Source organism: Maylandia zebra, linkage group LG6, assembly GCF_041146795.1.
Source record: "Maylandia zebra isolate NMK-2024a linkage group LG6, Mzebra_GT3a, whole genome shotgun sequence".
NCBI classification, from domain to species: Eukaryota; Metazoa; Chordata; class Actinopteri; order Cichliformes; family Cichlidae; genus Maylandia; species Maylandia zebra.
Window position 1 is genome coordinate 9151151 of NC_135172.1, and position 23031 is coordinate 9174181.

The window sequence follows — 23031 nt, forward strand, 5'->3', positions numbered from 1 at the left end:
CAAATTAACAAAATAAAGGCTGAATTTGGCTTAAAAACATGTACCTGTTCAGAGTTTACGTAAATGGTTTCGATCCTCTTCTTTATCGCTGCCCTCTTTCCTTCCTCCTCTCTCTTTTCTTCTATTGCTTACTTTTTTTGTTGTCTCATTTATCCTCATCATGTGTCCTTCTCCTTGCACACGTCCTCCTTTTCCTCAGGTACTGGGCACCACTTCGAAACCTGGTGGTTTCTCTGCTGAACTCCATGAAGTCCATCGTCAGCTTGCTGTTCCTCCTCTTCCTCTTCATCGTGGTATTTGCCTTGTTGGGGATGCAGCTGTTTGGAGGACAGTCAGTATCACCACTAACTTAAGAAGAAGCTCAACTGCCAGTATTAAATTTGAGCATCTATTTTCTTACTGTACATTTTCCTTTCTTCTCCTTAGATTTAACTTTGACGACGGAACGCCTCCTACTAACTTTGACACTTTTGCTGCAGCAATCATGACAGTGTTTCAGGTGGGGAAGAAAGCTTTGTGCCTGGTTTCTTAGAGAACGAAGCAAATATTAAAATGAGAGTAACTCGGTTTTCCAGACTCATTTCTACACTTCACATGACTGAATATTAACAAAGCCTATTGTTGTGCTGTCATCAGTCTTGTTCAGTTCTGACTGCAGGTCCAATGTTTCTGTGTTGTCTTGCAGTGATTTAGAAAGCTGTCTTTTGTTAGGAGCAGTTTTTGCTTTATTTTCTTTGAGTGACTTTGTCAGAGCTGTGTCACTCAAATGTACCAGCGGTATGTGTGTATCAGAGTGTGTAGAGGTATCTAAAGGGCTGAGGGCATTTAAAGTAACACAACTTCATGTCTAATTAGGGATATCTGATATTTGGATTGGACAGTGGTCCGATCCTTACTCGTAAAGCTTGATTGGACAATGTATGTATGGCTGATAAATTCAGCTTACTTGTTGTTTACTACAAAGCACATCAACAGCAGATTACGCATGACGGTTATCGTAGCATGGAGGAATTTCACAGCAAAGCCGCTGCAGCTTGGAGACGTTGCAGTCCAGCAACTCCCAAAACCTTTTAACTAGAAATGGTGTTCAAGTGAGTTGACGCAAAAAAACCACCAGAATACGTAAAATCTCTGTGAATATTTTGCGTGTCGTGTATTTCGTTGAACTCCAGTGCTCTAAAGGCAGCCGTGCACACCAACTGTGTAATTTTGCTGAAAGAATTTGCGACATTTCTTTTTTCTAACCAAGCTCCAGTTTTCCAGTTTTTCAGATCTGAATAAACAGATCTGACCAATCAGATTATTGCATTTCGCAATACGTGCACTTGTAGCTCAAAACGCGCAGTACTAATATAGTAAAATAATACAGTTTTTAGCTCAGACACACAACTAGATGCTGCTCTGGGTCAATCAGATCTCCGAAATTATTTCTCTGGAAATATCGAGCGAAATATGTGCAAACCATGAAGTTCTCCCAGCTGCTGTGTTCTCTTTATTATGTGATTTTTGAGGATGAATATTCCACAAAAATGCAACACTTTCAGTGCGCATATACATTACACCACAAGCTCGGATCCAAATGTTATTGGTTAGGTTATTATTACTGCTTGATTACTTATTGTTAACAGATAAGTGGTCAAGCAGTGAAGCGACTAAAGGCTTTCACAGCAAACTCACTCCTTTTATATCAGACCAATGAAACTAAAACTCTCTCGACAGATCCTGACAGGAGAAGACTGGAATGAGGTGATGTACTATGGCATTGAGTCCCAGGGTGGAGTGAAAGACAAGGGGATGATCTTCTCCATCTTCTTTATTGTCCTGACACTCTTTGGCAACTGTATCCTGCCTTCACGCTTACCTGTGCATGTACTCAAATGTACTGTATCTATATGTTCTAAGAAAAGTTATACAGATGCATATATTTTGTCATATACATAAAATTCAACTTGTTTTGCTTCTTCTGTCATTTGCTTATCTACAACATGTCGTATCTTTTTTGTCTCCACTTGCTTTTCATGAAAAACACTCAGCTTCCTGTCAGCATTTCTCCCTAACCTCTGCCACCACAGACACTCTGCTTAACGTCTTCTTGGCCATCGCTGTTGACAATCTGGCCAATGCCCAGGAGCTTACAAAGGTACAGGTCTACGTGTTATGCTATGTGTTACCCAGCTGTTGTCGTTAGCTAAAGCACTTGCAAGCATAATGATCTTCCTGACAGCTTTCACTGTGAGAATGCTTTGGGCCAGTTTATAGAAATATACACGGCTGATAAAAATTAAACAAACACTTTTTAATCAGAGTATAACATCAAGTTATACTCTGTTAAACTGATTTGGTCAGTTAAGTAGCAGAGGGAATTTTTCACCAGTTTCAGCTGCTTTGGTGTTAATAAAAACAACAGGTGCACTAGAGGGGTAGCAGTGAGACAACCCCCAAAACAGGAACGGTTTCACAGACACTGAGATTTTTTCCTCCTCATCTTTTGACGTTTTTTTTTTTCTTTTTCACTAGTTTTGCATTTGGCTACAGTCAGTGTTACTACTGGTAGCATGAGGCGATACCTGGATCCTGCAGAGGTTGCACAGATAGTCTTCCAGGATGGCACATCAATTTGTGCCACTGCCAGAACATTTCTCCCGGCATAGTCTCAAAAGCATGAAGGAGATTCCAGGAGAGCTGGACAGGGCTGTAGAAGGTCCTTAACACATGAGCAGGACCGGTATCTGCTCATTTGTGCAAGGAGGGCCAGCATGACCTCTAGCAGGTTACTGGTGTGAATGTCTCTGACCAAACAATCAAAAACAGGGTCTGGCATCCTCTAGTGGACTCTGTGCTCACCCAAAATTTAGACCAGATTACTGTTCTTCTTTAACAGGATGAAGAAGAACAGGAAGAGGCAGCCAATCAGAAGACAGCACTACAGAAGGCAAAGGAGGTGGCAGAGGTCAGCCCTCTGTCAGCTGCCAACCTGTCTATTGCTGCGTGAGTTGACACATTTACACAGATAACCCTCAAAGATGTGAGTACATTCAAAACACTGCACATAAAATCCATCATGTGGCTGCAGTGACAAAGAGGCACAATCCCACGTGCAATGTTTGTTTTTTTTTCTTCCAGGACTGTCTTTCGTAACATTTATGATTGGCAGGCATTCATTTGCACACAACACACACACACACAGTCACCATCACACTCTCACTGTTCTCTAAAACACGATAAAGCGATTGTTCTGAGAGTGAAAGGAACAGATTCAGGGCTTTGTGAAGGGAAGAAGAGCGAGAGGCGGACAGCCTGTAGAATCTTCTCCTGGCAGCAGAAACACTGACAATGGTATACATGAGAATGTTGCTCAAATAAACTCACTGCTCCTTTGGAAGCCACTAGACTTTTTAGTCGCTGTGGCTAACTGAGCCTGTGCTGAGAAGATTTGGTGCTGGTAAATTTGTGTTGGAGAGATGGTCCTCAGTCACAGGTGAAGATAATTTTTTCATAAAACTGCTCACAACATGGTCTGATTAATTTCTGAAAAAACTCCAATCTAATTTTATTTGTTGTTTTCAGTAATAATAAGGCAAGTAAGATGCATTTCTTTTATTCAAACCAGTATCAGCCAAACTGCAAAGCTCTTACCTAAACAGTCTACATGGATAAATAAGAACATACCTAAAGTCATACATATAATTGGATTTTCCCTTTAAGGATGAACCGTTTTTACATTACTGCTACTGATGTGTGGCTAAATTTCAGTGGGTTTGTCCTCAAGTGTCTAATCCTTCTTTTCCTTTTTCTTTCTCACTTACTCATTACCATCTCTTTCCCCATAACACCTCTGACAACAATACAATGACACCAATTTCCTTGCTTATTCATTCTTCAACATCTTCACTTTATCTCCACCTCGTCCTCCTGCCTTACCTGAAATCACTCACGTCTGCCTTTCTTTTATTTTACTACACCCTCTTGTGTTTCCCCTCCATCTTCGCCGTAACTAAAACTCCTTTTCTCCTGCCTAACATCCCCTAATTTCCCCCAACAGTAAGGAGCAGCAAAAGAACCACACCAAGGGAAATAAGTCGGTGTGGGAGCAGAGAACAAGTGAGATTCGCCGACAGAACCTAATGACGAGCCGCGAGGCGCTCTACAATGAGCTGGAGCAGGAAGACTGGAAGGCGGGAGTGGAGGGAGAAGAGGTGAGGTGTTTCCCCCCCTAAGAAAAAAACACATATACACATATGTATACAGTCTACTCCTGATATATATGGTAAATATTTGTTGTAATGTGTGTAAAGCAATCTGTAAACACCTTAAAGGGATATTAACACCACTTCTTTTTGAATGGATGACTCTTGGAGGACACTTGTGACACATGTATTAATATGTAACATGACATTGAAAATCATCTATTGTAAGGTCAAAAACATTGTATCAGAACGTTTGTGTCCATTGTTCTCCAAGAGTTGGAGATCCTGCTCAATTGCAAGTAATTTTAAAGCTAATCTATAATTCTGAGATTGAGTTTATCTTAACCCTCTTAGGTCCAAGTCATCATTGGTTATAACCCCAACAGCTGCTCCAAACCTTATGCATGTGTGCCTTTTTTGTCCCCTGATTACCAAGATTTTGGAAAACAGCTTAAAAAGAATTACATATTCTGATTGCATAGAGTTAGAGTTATGGTTTCCACTGATGATGACTTAGACCATAGATGGGTATTGAATGTAAAGTCTATTTAAGATCGGTAAACTTTATCTCACAGTAATATCCAATGTCCAGTCAATGTGACAGTCATTGCTTGGTGTCTTGATGCATGCTCAATCATCCAGGTAAGGAAATCCCAAAAAGTTGATTCTGTTCATCTGGACGTTGCATTTTCGTCCAGCTGAAAATGTCAAGATGAACAGGATCAACTTTTTGGGAGTCATGGCTCAGTGTTTGTCTTCTTTTCCATAATTAGATTTCATATATAAAACTAATAACTGCTGTGTATTCTGGGTCATAACGTAATCTACATGTTTTGATGCCAGAGTGTAATATCCCTTTAAGCCTGTGAAGGAGTGTTATTTTTGCAATGCTATATGGGACGGCTTGAAGCTGCGTGCTTGGGAGCAATGCAATATTAAAGTGGGGCATGCAGAGAAAGCAGTGGACTCAAAACTGGAATGGGGCAAAGTGCAAATCAGGAGTTGGCTGGATATGACTCAGCAAACTGTATGTTCACAGCTGGTTCTGTTTTAGCATTTTGTGGCTTTACAAATTAAAAAAAAAGTTTAAAAACTTGTTCACATGGAGCCAAAAATGGTGGTCTGTTTGCTGAACTGTGTATCTGTGACCCAGGGGAGGGAATGGGACCGGCACGAGTGCTGTAAATCCTACTTGTTTATTTCTGGGTTAACATATGTATATATAAAATATGATACCAAAGAAGGTTAAAATACTCCGGACTATATCTGATTTGCCAGCTTAGAAGCAATTGCTACTGCAACCCAAAATACATGAAAAGCTGATGTATTTTGCTTGGCTTGATGAGCATTTGCTTCTTTAAAACAGCAATTTAAAAGGTTTCAAGCATGCATGGATGGCAGTGTCATTGCTGTGGTTTTATTCTAGAGCAGCTGTTTTCTTTCCGTTTGCAGTATTGTTTTTTTTACTCATTATTACATGATTTACTGTCTTTTATTAATATACCATGGAAAACAACCACTAATGTTTAAATTTGCTACTTGCTACGTGAAAAAAAATTCCAAATGACAATTTAGATTTAAAAAATATACATCTTAACATAAATGATCACCTAGACAAGAGATTCATGTTTGCAAATGATAAAGAAAGATTTTAAGTCAGTCTCTAGGATTCAATTAAATTCAAGTAAATGTATTTGATTGAAATGTATTATAAGTGGTGTACTGAGACCTGCTTAGAAAAACATGATCATACATGGCTAGCTACTCCAGGGCTAACATTTGGCTGATGTTTGCATATAACCTCGTAATGTCATCTGCTACCCTGTCACCCTAACTCAGGCGTCTTACCCACGGAAAGGACGTGGTGACATGAAAACCCACTTGGACAGGCCGTTGGTGGTGAACCCACAGGACAACCGCAATAATAACACCAACAAGACCCAACCTGGAGAACTGCCACTTGACCAGGAGTACCGGCGCCAGGACATAGATCACTGCCGCCGTGCCGCCCACTGCTATCACTACGACCGCGATCACCATCAGAAACCCTTTGGGCCAGACAGCAGAGAGACAAGCCAGCTATCAGAGACCCGTATGGAGCACGGCTTCAGCTGCACATCTCTGGGTAATGTGGAGGCGAGCATAGAGGGCCGTCCAGGGGAGGAGAGGCACAGCCACCGGAGCCACCGGAGCCATCGAGGCCATCGGCACCGGAACAGGGAAGGCTGTGAAGCTCGCAGTGTTTCCCCCCACCAGAGTGAGGCAGGAGAAGGACATAATGAGAACAGGAGGGCCAGGCAGCACCGCAGGGCAGCAAGAGAAGGAGAGGAAGGCAGGCGACACCGATCCAGGGGGAAAGAAGGAGAGGGGGGGAAAATCGTGGAAGGAGAAGGGCGGAGAGCAAGACGACATCGACATGGCAACCATGATAAGAGCAAAGGGCATTGCAGAAGGTAAGGAAAGTCTCGAATTAATCCTGTCAGTCAGTATAGGTTGTTGTACTGGTGAATACAGTGGTTAGAAATGACCTAACAACCAAAATTATTGCAAACGTTTTCAATGAACTTGCTATCACTGTGCCTTTGAAGTAGTCACTTCCATCCTACATACAGTCTTAGATGGCTAATGGCTACAACCTACAGCCATTAAAGATAATATTTAAAACGCTGTCTGTAAATGGCCTGTATTTGTATAGCGCTTTACTAGTCCCTAAGGACCCCAAAGCGCTTTACACAACCAGTCATCCACCCATTCACACACTGGTGATGGCAAGCTACATTGTAGCCACAGCCACCCTGGCGCACACTGACAGAGGCGAGGCTGCCGGACACTGGCGCCACCAGTAGGCAGTGGGTGAAGTGTCTTGCCCAAGGACACAACGACCGAGCCTGTCGGAGCCGGGGCTCGAACCGGCAACCTTACGATTACAAGACAAACTGCCAACTCTTGAGCCACGATCATAAATGTCTCCTCAGTCCAGCTGTCATAACTTTATGATAGTTAAGAGTTAAAAGACCTGAGATAGAATGATTAAAGACTAGTGAGGACACCATTGATTGAAGTTCATTTGTGTTATTCACAACATTTCAAATCCATTTCAAATCTGATTGTCGAATCTAAACAATAAAAAGTATTAAGCAGCACAATTAGCCACCAAAACTTTGGTAAAGTAACATGAGTACTGTACAATTTTGTAGGTTCTAGTTAAAATCACACAATTATCACACAGCGTATACAGGGAGTGCAGAATTATTAGGCAAGTTGTATTTTTGAGGAATAATTTTATTATTGAACAACAACCATGTTCTCAATGAACCCAAAAAACTCATTAATATCAAAGCTGAATGTTTTTGGAAGTAGTTTTTAGTTTTAGCTATTTTAGGGGGATATCTGTGTGTGCAGGTGACTATTACTGTGCATAATTATTAGGCAACTTAACAAAAAACAAATATATACCCATTTCAATTATTTATTTTTACCAGTGAAACCAATATAACATCTCCACATTCACAAATATACATTTCTGACATTCAAAAACAAAACAAAAACAAATCAGCGACCAATATAGCCACCTTTCTTTGCAAGGACACTCAAAAGCCTGCCATCCATGGATTCTGTCAGTGTTTTGATCTGTTCACCATCAACATTGGGTGCAGCAGCAACCACAGCCTCCCAGACACTGTTCAGAGAGGTGTACTGTTTTCCCTCCTTGTAAATCTCACATTTGATGATGGACCACAGGTTCTCAATGGGGTTCAGATCAGGTGAACAAGGAGGCCATGTCATTAGTTTTTCTTCTTTTATACCCTTTCTTGCCAGCCACGCTGTGGAGTACTTGGACGCGTGTGATGGAGCATTGTCCTGCATGAAAATCATGTTTTTCTTGAAGGATGCAGACTTCTTCCTGTACCACTGCTTGAAGAAGGTGTCTTCCAGAAACTGGCAGTAGGACTGGGAGTTGAGCTTGACTCCATCCTCAACCCGAAAAGGCCCCACAAGCTCATCTTTGATGATACCAGCCCAAACCAGTACTCCACCTCCACCTTGCTGGCGTCTGAGTCGGACTGGAGCTCTCTGCCCTTTACCAATCCAGCCACGGACCCATCCATCTGGCCCATCAAGACTCACTCTCATTTCATCAGTCCATAAAACCTTAGAAAAACCAGTCTTGAGATATTTCTTGGCCCAGTCTTGACGTTTCAGCTTGTGTGTCTTGTTCAGTGGTGGTCGTCTTTCAGCCTTTCTTACCTTGGCCATGTCTCTGAGTATTGCACACCTTGTGCTTTTGGGCACTCCAGTGATGTTGCAGCTCTGAAATATGGCCAAACTGGTGGCAAGTGGCATCTTGGCAGCTGCACGCTTGACTTTTCTCAGTTCATGGGCAGTTATTTTGCGCCTTGGGTTTTTCCACATGCTTCTTGCGACCCTGTTGATGTTTGAATGAAACGCTTGATTGTTCGATGATCACGCTTCAGAAGCTTTGCAATTTTGAGACTGCTGCATCCCTCTGCAAGATATCTCACTATTTTTGACTTCTCTGAACCTGTCAAGTCCTTCTTTTGACCCATTTTGCCAAAGGAAAGGACGTTGCCTAATAATTATGCACACCTGATATAGGGTGTTGATGTCATTAGACCACACCCCTTCTCATTACAGAGATGCACATCACCTAATATGCTTAATTGGTAGTAGGCTTTCGAGCCTATACAGCTTGGAGTAAGACAACATGCATGAAGAGGATGATGTGGACAAAATACTCATTTGCCTAATAATTCTGCACTCCCTATATACAGTGGTCCCTCGTTTATCACAGTAGTTACGTTCTAAAAATAACCTGCAATAAGTGAAATCCCCGAAGTAGCTTTATTTTTTACAATTATTATAGATGTTTTAAGGCTGTAAAACCCCTCACTACACACTTTATACACTTTTTTCAGACAGGCATGAACATGTTCACACTTTTCTCTCTTGTTTAAACACTCTTAACGTTCAAACCCTTGTAGAAAAACAAGTCCAGTATTATAGAATAAAACCAAAGTCACCCGCGGTTGCCTTTGACGGTGCAAAACATTTCATTGACATTGTTGTGTTTGTTGGGGAGAAAACGTACAAACATGCAGTGCAGCACTTCAGAGTCACGCTGCTAGCGATCAAAGATTTATGTAAATTTGACAAGCTGAACGCAATCTGTGCTGTACAGGAGACACGGCATGGGATTGATTGACAGTGGTCTACAGCCAATCAGGATGCAGAACACAATGAGCTGTAAAAAAAAAAAAAAAAGCATGCAAAATTGCACAAAAAATAATCCACGAAACAGCGAGGCCTTGAGAGGTGAACCGCGTTATAGCGAGTGACCACTGTATGTAGTTAATTTATTTATTGTACACTGAAAAAAATGAAATAAAAGGTTAAAGTTACTTAGTATTTATTTTTATTTAAGTATTTATTGTCATTGTCAGAGAACAATGAAATTGTGTTTGGGGCTTCCGTACAACCCGTAAATAAAATAATGAAGAAAATAATAAATACCCCTTAAAACCCAAGTGTAAATATTTAACCCAGTGTGACTCCAGTGCAATAAGACAATCCTTAGCAACAACATGAGAACATGACAAGTAATGTTCATAAGAAATTCAGACAAAGACCTGAGAAACATGACAAAGTACAACAATGCAACCCATTCAATATTTTTGTACTGTGAGATATGATGTCAGATATGATAGTTATCTATTTAAGAAAGAGGGGGGGGCAGGGGGGGAAAGAGAATAAAGATATGATGCACCAATGCAGACCAGTTCAGTGCTATTAAGAAGTTGGATATGGTTATTGTCCGTGAGAGGGGGGCAGAGAGTTCAGGAGCCTCACAGCCTGTGGATACAGGCTGTTGGCCAGTCTGGATGTTCTGGCCTGTATAGACCTGTACCTTCTCCCTGAGGGCAGCAGGTGGAAAAGGTGGCGCGCAGGGTGATGTTGGTCCCGCAGGATACTGTGGATACTGAGCGAGAGGGGAAGATATTACTAATCTCTGGCAGACTTGTTCCAATAATTCTGCCAGCTTCTTTCACCACCCGCTGGAGTGCTTGCTGATCGGCCTTGGTGCAGCTGGGGAACCACACTAGAAATCCATACGTCAGAACGCTGCTGATGGCACAGTTGTAGAAGTTCAACATCAGAGATCTGGGAATGTGTGCGCTCCGCAGTCTCCTCAGGTAGTAGAGGTGCTGTTGGGCCTTCCGTGCAACTGAGGTGATATGGTTGCCCCAGGACAGGTCCTCGGTCACAGTTACCCCCAAGAATTTAAAACTGCTCACCCTCTCCACCGCCTCACTGCCAATGAAGAGAGGCAGATGGTTGTTATGACCCTTCCTCCGGAAATCTACAATGATCTCCTTGGTCTTTTTGGTGTTTAAGACCAAGTTATTGTCGTGGCACCATGACTCTAGTTGTTGCACCTCTGTCCTGTAGTTTGTCTCATCGTTGTTGGATATAAGTCCGAGCACTGTAGTGTCATCGGCAAACTTAACAATGAGATTGGACGCGCAGGAGGAAATACAGTCATGGGTGAAGAGAGTGTATAGCAGAGGGCTCAGAACACACCCCTGAGGAGCACCGGTGTTGACCACAAGGGTGGAAGAGGTGTTCTTACCCACTCTGACACTCTGTCTACGGTTAGTGAGGAAGTCCACAATCCAGTTGCACAGAGGAGTTAAGTCCCAGTTGGTGGAGTTTGGGACGGAGTTTGTATGGCCGGATGGTATTAAAAGCCGAGCTGTAGTCTACAAAGAGGAGCGGTGCATAGGTGTTCCTGTGTTCCAAGTGCTTCAGTAATGTGTGCAGCACTGTGGCGATGGCATCCTCGGTTGACCGGTTCTTCCTGTATGCAAACTGGTGCGAGTCCAGGGATGGTGGAAAAGCAGCTCTGATGTGTTTAATGACCAGTCTCTCCAGGCATTTGGCGGGAATGGGGGTGAGTGCCACAGGTCTGAAATCGTTCAGACATGTGACATTTGACTGTTTTGGGATGGGAACGATGGTTGCTGCTTTGAAACAGGATGGTACCAGTGAACAGGACAACGAGGTGTTATATATAGAGGTGAAGACGTCCGCCAGGTCCGCAGCACAGTCTTTTAGCACCCGGCCCAGCACTCCATCTGGCCCGGCCACCTTCCTGGTGTTAATGCTCCGGAACACACGCCTCAGCTCATGAGTGCTCAGGACTGGAGCAGGGTCGGTTGAGGGGAGAGGGGACAGGACAGGGTCGGTGTTCTCCCTATCAAAACGGGCATAAAAGAGATTTAGATCCTCAGCCAGAGTAGAACTGTCGGCTGAGGGTGATGGTGTTCTCCTTTTGTAGTCCGTGATAGCCCTGATGCCCTCCCAGACCTGCCTTGGGTTTGTGTTGTTCTCAAACCTGGCCTCGATACGCCTCCTGTGCTGCTGCTTGGCAGTCTTGATGCCTCTTCTCAGGTTGGCCCTGGCAGCACTGTATGCCTCCTGGTCCCCGGATTTGAAAGCGTTGTTCCTCGTTCGAATAAGTTGTTGAACTCCGTGTGTCATCCAGGGTGGATTATTAGGGAACACACGGAGTCGTTTCCAAGTTGTTACATTGTCCACACAGAAACAGATGTAGTCCAAGACAGTGGAGGTATAACTGTCCAATGCGACACGATTGTCAGTGTCCTGCACCTTGAATACATCCCAGTCTGTGCAGTGGAAACAGTCCTGAAGCATCGGAATAGCATCCTGCGGCCATGTTCTCACGGTTTTGGTTGTAATCCCAGTGCTCTTGATCTTTTGTGTGTATATTGGGTGTAGCAGAAGGGAGAGATGGTCTGATTGACCCAGGTGGGGATAAGCCTGGGCTCTGTATGCATTCGCCATGTTGGTGTACACCTGGTCCAACGTTCTATCTCCTCTGGTAGGTTCAAGGTTCTTTATTATTTGTCACATGCATAGTTATACAAGTATAACACACAGTGAAATGTAGCCTGACACGCTCCTCGACATGTGCAAAAATTGGGGGGGGTAGAGGAAGAACATTATATATATATATATATATATATATATATATATATATATATATATATATATATATATATATATATATATATATACACACATATAGTATATACACTGGGTGAATGTGCAGTAGTAGCAGCAAGCAGGTGAATTCTGTACATTAATATGAATATGAATATGGTAGCACACTTCAGTTTGATGATCTTTAATCAGTTATGTAACTAAAACTTATAAAAGTGGTCAATTAGTTTAACTCACCTGGTCATTTTGTTCAGTATGACTTTAGTGATTTGATCTATTCAACAGCCTGCAGTCCTGTTCATATTATATACAAAACGTAATGCAAAATGAAAGAAGACATTCATTTGTTTTAATAGATTTACTGTTCAGTAATGTAATTCCCGGAACAAGTAAAAGTACAAATGTGTTCACGCTAGATGTCCTTCTTAATATTTTTACCCAGCTCTTTGGGACTGATTTTAGTTGTGGGTTAAATGAGAGAGCAATTAGTAGAATCAAACACCAGAAAGGTAGAATTTACTGCATGAAGTCCAAGTTGCTGTTTTGCTATGAGGGTCCCTGGTGCCAAAAAGCTGACTCAAAGTGCTGAGAGGTCATCGTCTGTCAATGTTGTAACATCCTCCATGAACATGGTTTAGGACAGATGAGGGTGTGACCTCATCTCCCAGAGCTAGTTGTCATTCACTAACAAACAGATCCATTTAAAATCTGAAATTCAACCAAATTGTTCACTGATTAAATCTACTGCACACTTAGTTGATCAGGGCTCCATTTCATCGCAGTGTTCCTTAACATTCTTCATATATCTGCGTTGCACATTTTAAGACAGTGAACATCTAGGCTAAATGTCCTTGAACAGTGCAAAGCTATAAATGCAAATTGCAGTGTCTTTGTAACCAATCAGATAGCTCCTTACATTGCTCCACATGGCTAATTTGTATTGCATTGTCTACAAGGATCAAAGGAGTTAGGGAAATTTTAAGTGAAATAGCTAATACAATAGTTAATCTATTAGCTAATTTCACAGCTAATTCCATAGTTACTCCCATTGCTAATTTTGTAGGTAATCCCAAAGAAAGCAGGAAAAGGAAATGCAATGAAATAATAGAATGGAAAAGAAATGAAAAGGCCATTTTAATTAAATGTTAGTTCTGAATTTAGAATTTTGTAAAGACTGTTTATTGAGAGTTTAAGACTTTTAAATTAAAACTACCAGGCTATGTATTACAACCATATAAAGACACATATCAAGTGCATCATAGGATATTGGCCTTGGTAGAGAATCTGCCCTTCTGTGTGCTCTGCGTTGCTCTTGTGACATCTCCCCCATCTCTTTTTCCTTCATCAGGGAACACCACAGTACTGGACCAAGCCTCTCTACCACCCGTCCTATACAGCAGTATAATGAGGACCTGGACAACTTCCGCAACAACAGCAAGCTGGCCAATGCCCACGAGCACCCTTACGCCCTACCACCAGATCACCCTGACCATCCTGACCATGTCAATAACCTGCTCAACTGCCGCGATGCTGATACCCACACGCTGCTTCACAGCATGGACAGCTTGATTCTCACTAGCATGGTTAAACCTGACTACACAGCCATAGAAATGCCCCCTGTCTACCCTTACCCCTCGACCAACGCCATCTTACAAGGTGAATCTTGGAGGCTCGTATGACTATAAAACTAAAGATGGCTTTTTGGGGTCTATAATTTGTTTGATAGGCATCTTCTAGTTTAGACAGAGAGACATTAATGCAGTACAAACTGTACTTCTGACTGGTTGTACTGACTTTAACGTTAGAAGACTCTTCGAGAAACACGTCAAAGATACTTTCAAAAATGTATAAAAGAGTGTGTTTTTTTTTTAAGGGTCAGATTGCAAAAACATTATACTCTAAAATATTATTTATTTCTGATGCCATTATACCTTCATGGTATTTCAGAGTATTTTTCAACAATAAAATGTAGTGCTAATGCAACGAGAGCTAACGCAGTAACGAAAAACCTTTCTGGCAGGTACCCAACTATAATAATATGCACTCCTTACGCTCCAATAATGCCTGATAATTTCTGCTGCAGCAGCTACCTGCGCTTACTGAAAGGACATAGGATTGTGGACAATGTGGTCAATAAACTGCATTTGTATACACTTAGATATGGCAATAGACGAATGTCTGGCCTCCACCTTTTTTTATTAATACTAAACTGCATGGCTGCAGTTTTATTTTTACCTTAAACCAAACGTTCACAGTCACCATTGCTTCCAGACTGCTGCCTGTTCAACCAATAAAGAGCGCCCTCCAGTGGTCCCTCATGAGCAGTTCACTACAATACTGCACCCCAGTCTAACTTTTTTTATCAGTTTAATTTATTTTTAAAACATGTTTTTGACTGTACTATAATACTGTGCATAATATCACTGCAGTGACACCTAAATTAAAATTGTTGGCTTTCCTCTTGAACTTAACAACAGTGCAATATCAGTCTTTATGTGTCAAACGTTGTCTCTTTGTGTTTGTCGATTCTGAGTTCTCCCTGTTTTCTTTGCTGGATTTTCTTAGTGAACAAGAACGCCAACACCGACCAGAAGAAAAGTGAGGAGAAGAAAGAGGAGGAGAGCGAGGGCGGAGATGAAGATGGCCCCAAACCCATGCCTCCTTATAGCTCTTGCTTCATATTGTCCACCACTAACCCGTGAGTATATACTCTGTGTGTGTGTCTGTGTTTATACACAAACACAAGCTCCAAGCTTTGTACCATGCTATTTTCTAGAATATGGAAAAGTTATTGTAAAGGAAAGTTTTTCTTTACAGCCTAAGACATATTTCATATTTAATGTGTTGTGGGGTTTTTTGTTTATTATTTCTTAACATGCACACGCGTCTGTGTGTCTGCGCCAGGTTTCGGAAGTGCTGTCACTATATCCTGACTCTGAAGTATTTTGAGTTCACCATCCTTTCTGTCATCGCTATGAGCAGCATCGCTCTTGCTGCAGAGGACCCTGTCAACCCTAAGTCACCGCAAAACGATGTGAGACACGACTATGTGTTTGTGTTTTTCTGTCAGCATCGTTCTTCTTTTTTGATGGGATGTGTACAACAGATATAAAAATGAATATTTTGAGAACTTTTAGCAAGATCTGGGAATAGTATATGGTTTTAAAGTAAAGTTATTAGTTGTTAATAAATCCTGTCAGTGAAGAGGTCAGCAGTGGTGATATAAATAGCTTGTGCTAGGGCTAGAAGGATTTGGCTACAGCTAAATTGTTCATAATACATATTAATCATAGGTATCACATCATCCTAATTAATATTTCCTTTTTACATACCTATTGATAACACCCACATGTGATAACAAGGAGTGATTGCAAGGCAGATATTTTGCAGTTTTGCAACCGACAGTTCATATCCGGCACACAAGATTTCCTGTTCCATCGATGGATTTCCTTGCATCCAACCAAAGCTTACTCAAACAGGATTGGTCGGTAGCAATGCAAACCAGAAAGCTTCTATTACCAATGTAGGCCCTTGGCTATAGATCACATGCAAATATCTCTTTGCGGATTCTGTTCATCAACCCAGGTTTCCCCAACCTTATAAACAGTACGTTTGCATAATGACTGAAACTAACACCACCAACAAAAAATAAGCTGTGGGGTCAATTTCTTGATCATTAACCATGATGATTCTTGATCATCGTCACTGGTGCTCGTCTTAGTCATTATGTAAATGGAGGGTTGGGAAAACCTGCCATCAGCTGAGACTGAAGAAGTCACCTCCCACTGAAAATGCTACATCACGATGAACAGAATCAACTTTTTGGGATTTCCATAAAGACGTATTTCCTTACCTGGATGACTGATCATGCATCAACACATGTCTTTATGGAGATTGGATATTTAGTAGCTTTTTTTTCTCTGTTATTACATTAAATCAAGATTTAGAGAATGTGGAGGATAGGTTAACACCGCAAAGAAATATTATGACAAAAGAGAAGAAATTATGAATAATCTCACTCACGGCAAGTGGATTTTGTGATTGAGCTGTTTGAAAATGGAAACCTAAAATAGGTTTAGAACTAGGATCATTGTCTTTCTAGTGTGTACTTTTTTTTCTTTGCTAATCTCTCCTCCGTTTGTCGCATCTTTTCTCACTCTGATTCATCTGCTCTCTCTAATATGTTAATTTATCTCATGGTGTTGTGTCCCTCCGCAGGTGCTGCGTAATTTTGACTACGTTTTCACAGCAGTCTTCACATTTGAAATGTTGATCAAGGTAACAAAGTATCACAGTGCGACTGTGTGTGACTCTCTACTTTGAGCCCTTTTTTGTGCAGTTGTATGAGGCGTCCTCTGTTTGTGTGTGTGTTTCTGTATTTGTTAAGGCCAGCGTGCTTTAGAGGGTAAAGTCAGTGTCCCTGTGTATGTGTGTATATGAGTATATATCATGCTGAGCACACTCCTTGTCTTCCAGATGGTGGTGCTGGGCTTGTTTCTCCACGAGGGATCCTACTTCCGTGACTTGTGGAACATTCTGGACTTTATAGTGGTTAGTGGTGCTCTGGTGGCCTTCGCCTTCACGTAAGTTCCCCTCCCCATCCTCCTCTTCATCTACTCCACTATCCTTCCACACCCACACACACATTTAACCATTGACAGAAAGACCTTTGTCAGTCAGCCGTGTACGTCCAATACACTAGGCGAGGCCCGGCTTCCACCCTCCTGTTGTCTCAGTCTGCTCTGCGTCAGAGCTCATCATCCCCTCTTGTCTAGTATCCCCTTCGCTCTGTTCCCGTTTCTGCTTCTGTCCATCTTTTTTCCCAGTCTTTTCTGTTTTCTGTAGGCTGACTCCTTTCCATTTTCATCTCTATTTCTGTATTGGCCGCCATCACATGTGTCATCATATCAGCAGGTCTTTCTCGATGTTCAGTCGCCACCTTCATCTCGACAACTGACGGCGATCCATAACTAAAATGTATCCCTGATATTTCACACTTAAAAGATCATCACCATCTTTTATTTAAAGAGGCTTTTTGTTATACTGTCATCTTCATTTCAACCACTGTAAGAGTTTCCCAAATCATTTCCCACACAACTGTCTATAAGCTATAAAGTGCAACCTGCTCCTTATCAACATTTTCTCCTCCCAAATCTTCCTTGCTCCCGATCCCTTTTTTCCCTGTTTGCCAATCCATGCCACTCTGATTTCCTTCTAACCAGGCCGTGAGTCATCTCTTTCGTCCTTCCTTCCCTTTTCTTGCATCTCAGTCCCTGACTTAGATCCCCCAAGCCCTGCTTACCAACACTCCCCCCAGGTCCTCTTCAGCCCATGTCCCTGCTGATGCCTTCTCGTCAAACACCTTTCAACTCCCTCTCTCATATCAGCACCTCCCCCTCTCTATATTCACCTACCCGTTTTCTCAGTGTCATCGCCTACACCTCTGTTGTTCCTAACATATGGCAGAGAGAGTAACCTAGCAAGGGAGTGCTGTACTGCTCTCTATGATCTTAGTTGGCCTCTCCGTACTGAACCACAGCCCCTGGGTGTATGCCATGAGAACTCCCACAGGAAAAGTTGGGAGATCATCAAAATTAGTAAGATTCATCCTCTGTCGGCCATGAGTGTCAGTTTTTGAGATATCTAAGGGTGGACTACAGAGGAACATTATTAGGAACTAAGTAATAATACTAGAATGTGCTATATATTTAAAATACATTTGGCACAAAGATACAGTGGAAGAAATGTAAGAAAATCTGATGGTACTCAATTTAGAAATGAACACCATCAGATTAAATGCAGATTTATTCAACGTTGTTGAAACAGTGCAAAGTTGCTCGCCGTATGGTTCACATCTGGCTGTAGAGTACTCCTGCTTTGAATTTTCATGCTGTATGTTAAGAAGAGGCGTTGCCCATTGCTCCCTAATTTACCATTAATCCCACAAACCACAACCTCCAATCTTTGTTGAGTACAACTCCTATTATCCGCTCCTGATTATTCAGATTCCACCAAATGCACCATTCAAGCTTCCACTCTCCAAAACCCATTGTATCCAACATCCTCCACCTCGTCATTCTTCCCCATGCCCCTGTCCGGAGGTCAAAATTAGTCATTCCGTGGGGGTGAGGGCGCCCCAGACACCTTTAACCCTTTAATTGCCCAGGCTCTACATCCGCCACTTGGAAGAACACTTGTCCCAGGAAGGACTCATCTCCTCAGCGTCCCTCCTTACTTCTCTTTTGCCAGCACACACTCAAATGTACACACATACTCCTCCACCATTCTGACCATGTTAATGAAACTGGAGGCACAGGTATTTAACTCTCCTTTTTCTGCACGACCCAGGAAAGTACATGGGAGGGTAATAAGCAAGGCATGCTGGGGCAGGGTGTAGTGGATGGAATGATTTAGTAGACGTTATTGCGATGGATACAGCTGAAGGGATCATTTGTGTGTTTGTGTTTGGTAGAAAATAAAAACATGCATTCTCCTCAGCTCTCTGGATGCCTATTGCATGTCTTACTTAGTGTCTACATGAACACTTGCTGTGATGGACAGTAGACAGCATCACTAAGAGCTATGTTCATGATGTTTTAAGCAAAGGATTATCTCCTAAATATGGCATCTGTATCTGAGCAAATAGCTACTGTAAGGGAGTGTTCAGATTAAATATGAAGCGTGTTTTAGAGACAGCACCACTGCATGAAAACTTAAGGGGTAAGAAATCGGAATGTGACGTGAAGTGAAGCTTCTTGTTTTTCTTATTTTATTTTTTTTTTAGAAAATCACAACAGCAATCCAACCATTTATTTTTGTTATGAAGAACATTTTTTAAAACAGGTTATATGAAGAAAAACAATAACGTAAGGAGAAAAGAACATTTACTCATTTCTTTACTGCAGAGGTACCGAAAATAGTATCAAGTATTAAACTGGGATTGGTATTAAATCAGCATCCTGACAACCATAAAATGATACTTGATGAGAGTACTAAAGCTTTTTTGTTTTATCAAATTATTATTTTGTGGATTTAGGTCATCGATACAGATTACACAGATTAGACAGATCGAGCGCATTGTTAGATTAAATCAAATGCTAGCTGTTACCATATCCTTCGATTCTTTGATTAATTCTTGACACTTAATCACATTTGATCTTAATGCCACAACTTGTGACACTTTGTACTGAGTCCAAAGACACAGAGTATACCAAATTATATTCGTGATATAAGGCCAGAAAGTGGAATTCTCACCCAATGTGAACAATTACTTGCTTCTTTTCTAAATCATCACAAAATCAGCTCAGCTCAACTATGTACAATCATTCATACATATCAATCAGCCACAAAATGTAACGAACTAATAGGTGAAGTGAATAAGGTAGGAAAGAACTGCCCAGAAGTGTGTCTGTAAGAAGCCAGAAGCACTGATCTGGCTTCCAAATTCCCAACAAACCAACAAAAGATCCATAGCTAACAAACATCCCAGGCTCCCCGAAGTCCCGTATCCTTCCCTTATTTTAGGAGGACAAAGAAAGGGCAACATAGTATTAGTTATGGTGTAGCTGAAGGGTGAATGAACACATATGCGCTGGTCAGTATTTGAGTAGATGTTAGCTGACCAGGGAAGCTGCAGATGCAGGCAAATACAGCATAGAGAAAATAGGGTATCAAATTATAAGGCGATACTCTACAAATTGAACTTGTCACACTGTTGGTGAAGCACTGCAGATAATATTAATAGTAATAAAAATAGTAACTTTTTTATACCTAATTGATTATAAGGTCTTAATTGGTTTTACCTTTAAAAGCACCAATCCAGCACCACCTATGGTAAATGGCCTGTATTTGTATAGCGCTTTACTAGTCCCCAAGGACCCCAAAGCACTTTACACATGCAGTCATCCACCCATTCACACACCCATTCACACACTTATAGTACCCGGGTTTTAGATTATTTTGGTTAGGCAAGGAAAATGTCAAACACACACAAGTATAAATAGCAAAATATATAAATAGTAAAAGGTGACAATTTTCCACCACTTTAGAAAGAAACACAAACAATTGTTTCAGATGGATGATAAATTTGTAATGGCAAGTTAAAAATCAGTCCACTGCTGCACCCTCCCCAGCATGACTCGCCACTGAAAAGAAGATGCCTCCTGCCCCCCTGCACTGGTGTTCCTCCCCTCTCCTCTCCCCTTATTTACTTCTTGAATCACCCTTCCCGTTTCTCTTTAGGATGCTCTCGCACCATTTCCCCTCACACCTTCGCCTCCTCTCTCCGCCCTCTTTGTAGTTTTCTCCTTTGCCTCCCCAATCCTACCATCCGCTTCAGGGCTGAGCTACCAGACATTTTTACTTAAGGGGGCGAAGGCTTCACTCCCACCTGTGTAATTCCACTTTGACGCATGACATTCTTTAAAAGCAGGTACATCACAGAACCATTGTACAGAGGGTTTTTTAGCATGGTCGCAGTACAATGGCTTCGTATTTTTATGGGTTTTGAACACAACAACCACGCTTTTGGCACCTTTCATTCTCCAAAATAAATGCTGAATGATACAGTGTCATTAGTGAAATTTGCATGCACTCACAGTACACTGTGAAAGTGTCTTTCCTCTCCCGTTGACGGTGTGTGTGTATGGGAAAGTGCACACAAATCCTGGTTTCTTGAGTGTCCGCTTGTGATGGATGTCCTGTGTATATATCTATGCGCTCTAACGTGTCAAGAAAACCTGGAACCGGCCACTTGGAAAGATTTAACGCCTTTCTCTTCTCCTGTGTAGATGTGCATGCAAAGCAAGCTTTGATAAAATCCCGCTAGATTTGATTGCAGATCTAATGAGGGCAATTTGTGCTGTAGGCCTGGTCTAATTGATCATTATGGTGTGATAAGATAAGAATTGGTGTAAATGGATGCAGCAATTGAGTTTCCTCCTCCAGCCGTGAAGGTAATTCTTCATAGAGATGGTAGCACAGCAGGCCGCAGCAAAAGACAGCCAGGAGGGAGGGAAGATTTGCACGTCTAGAGTCTCAGCAGGGGGCCTGATTCACAGAAGTGCTCTTATTATAACTGCAGAGCTCAATAAGGTACCTGAGAGTAAAGCAGCGCTGATGGAATAAAAGGTACATTGCTGCAACGTAAGGAGGCACGAAGAGGCTCAACAAAACTATATTATTATATTTTATTTTAAAGTGTAAATCTTTTACATTATATGTCATGTTACAGAATCTACTCTAAAGAGTTGTAGTGTTATTTAATAAATTACACAGCCCCCGTTTTTATTGCATTCGATTGATTTGAGCCAAAATGTTCTAAAAAATATAAAAGCATTACATTATGTGCTTATATTATATTAGCATAATATATTACTATGATCCCAGACTGCTTCGATGAAGTCGATGTCTGAATTCAGATTTATGACTCCATAAGATGTGTCGCCGCTGATTTTCAGTCCAGTTCTTGTGTAATTTAGCACACCTCAGCATTTTCTCCCTGTTTCCATGTCAAACTGTGTTATCTTTGGCTTTTTTAGTAGCTTCAGCTACAGAAATGTGAACAAATGATTTTAAAATTGTGTAGCCACAACACTGGTTTATTCCTTGAGTTAGGTGCTGTTTTTATCTGTGAATAACTCACAGTCAGTGTTAAGTGGTTTTACAAAGAAACAACACAAACCCCAAAACGTTCCTCTGAGAAAGCTCAGGTACAAGGACTGGACTTAAAATTGAGTATTAAAAAAGGAGCCGATGTTAAATAAAAACTTTATGAAATCTGCAGAAAGCCTGGAAAGGTATTTCTTAAGACCACTTGATAAACAGTTAAGTATAAAATGTGAGGTTGTTCATGTGTGTTACCATGAATCATTTATCATTTTTAAGGGAATATCTACATAAAGCGATACAGCCCATTTTAAAAGACTCATTCCAGCACTGTTCCAGTGTGTTCCCTGGACAAAAACATAGCTCAGGAAGCTCAGAAAAGGAGCTCAGTTAAACAGAAAATATTAAGCTAAATCAAGTAAAGCAGCTTAAGGATAAATATCAGTACAATCCTTTCAAAGGAACCGATGATTAGAAATCATTTTCCAGTTTGGTCAGCACTGAAAACTGTTGTGCTGATCTAAAAAGAAAAAGAAAAAGAACACTTGCTAGTTGGTTTGGAGAATATGTGTTTAATTATTGTCTCAAAATGACAAAATATGAAAGTATTATTTTTTCAAAGGAATGAACGGTATCATGTGACAGCCTGTAGTGCGTCCTTCACAGAACACCACCAGTTTTTCTCAAAGGAGTCGTACACCCTGTTGCAAACTTTCTTTTTAAATCTTTTTTTAAACTAGAAATTGTTTTTTTTTCAAGGTGAAAATTTAAGACTGTAATTAAGCCAACATTGCCTAATGCTACAGAGCCCCAACGAGCCAAATGTAAAGTGGTTTTTGGCTCAATAAATATTCAGATCAATAATCATTTTAATATAATAAGCTTACATTAGGGTTGGACACATGGATAAGAAAATAGATGGATGGAATTTGCATTAGGTAATGCGATGTGTTGCTGGAAAAACAGAGTGGTGGTTACTGAAAATGGGCTTCTGTGTACCTATGTACATATTCCATTAAGAATCATAAGTAATATATGATTAGTGATTCCTTTAGTCATTAAGTATAGTGTATTTCTGATAAGTTACACTAAACTTTTGAGTGATATTCTAGCTGACAGGTATTTCGGTATCCCACTCAGTGTTTTTTATGGAGACGAGGTGGGCATGGAAAGGAATAATCTGTGTGCATGCGTG

At 41.3% G+C, this 23031-nt stretch overlaps 1 protein-coding gene across 8 annotated transcripts in view; it reads left to right on the forward strand.

Annotated features, from left to right (window-relative positions):
* cacna1ab (calcium channel, voltage-dependent, P/Q type, alpha 1A subunit, b) overlaps positions 1–23031 on the forward strand; it is a 118506-nt gene that overhangs the window by 40079 nt on the left and 55396 nt on the right. For all 8 annotated transcript variants that reach the window (XM_076884629.1, XM_076884623.1, XM_076884622.1 and 5 more), the window contains exons 13-24: positions 200–331; positions 427–499; positions 1720–1840; positions 2073–2140; positions 2882–2988; positions 4043–4196; positions 6027–6640; positions 13579–13886; positions 14796–14928; positions 15135–15264; positions 16449–16508; positions 16707–16813. In XM_076884629.1, coding sequence (XP_076740744.1) covers positions 200–331; positions 427–499; positions 1720–1840; positions 2073–2140; positions 2882–2988; positions 4043–4196; positions 6027–6640; positions 13579–13886; positions 14796–14928; positions 15135–15264; positions 16449–16508; positions 16707–16813 — 2007 coding nt within the window. The remainder of the gene's footprint in view (positions 1–199; positions 332–426; positions 500–1719; positions 1841–2072; positions 2141–2881; positions 2989–4042; positions 4197–6026; positions 6641–13578; positions 13887–14795; positions 14929–15134; positions 15265–16448; positions 16509–16706; positions 16814–23031) is intronic.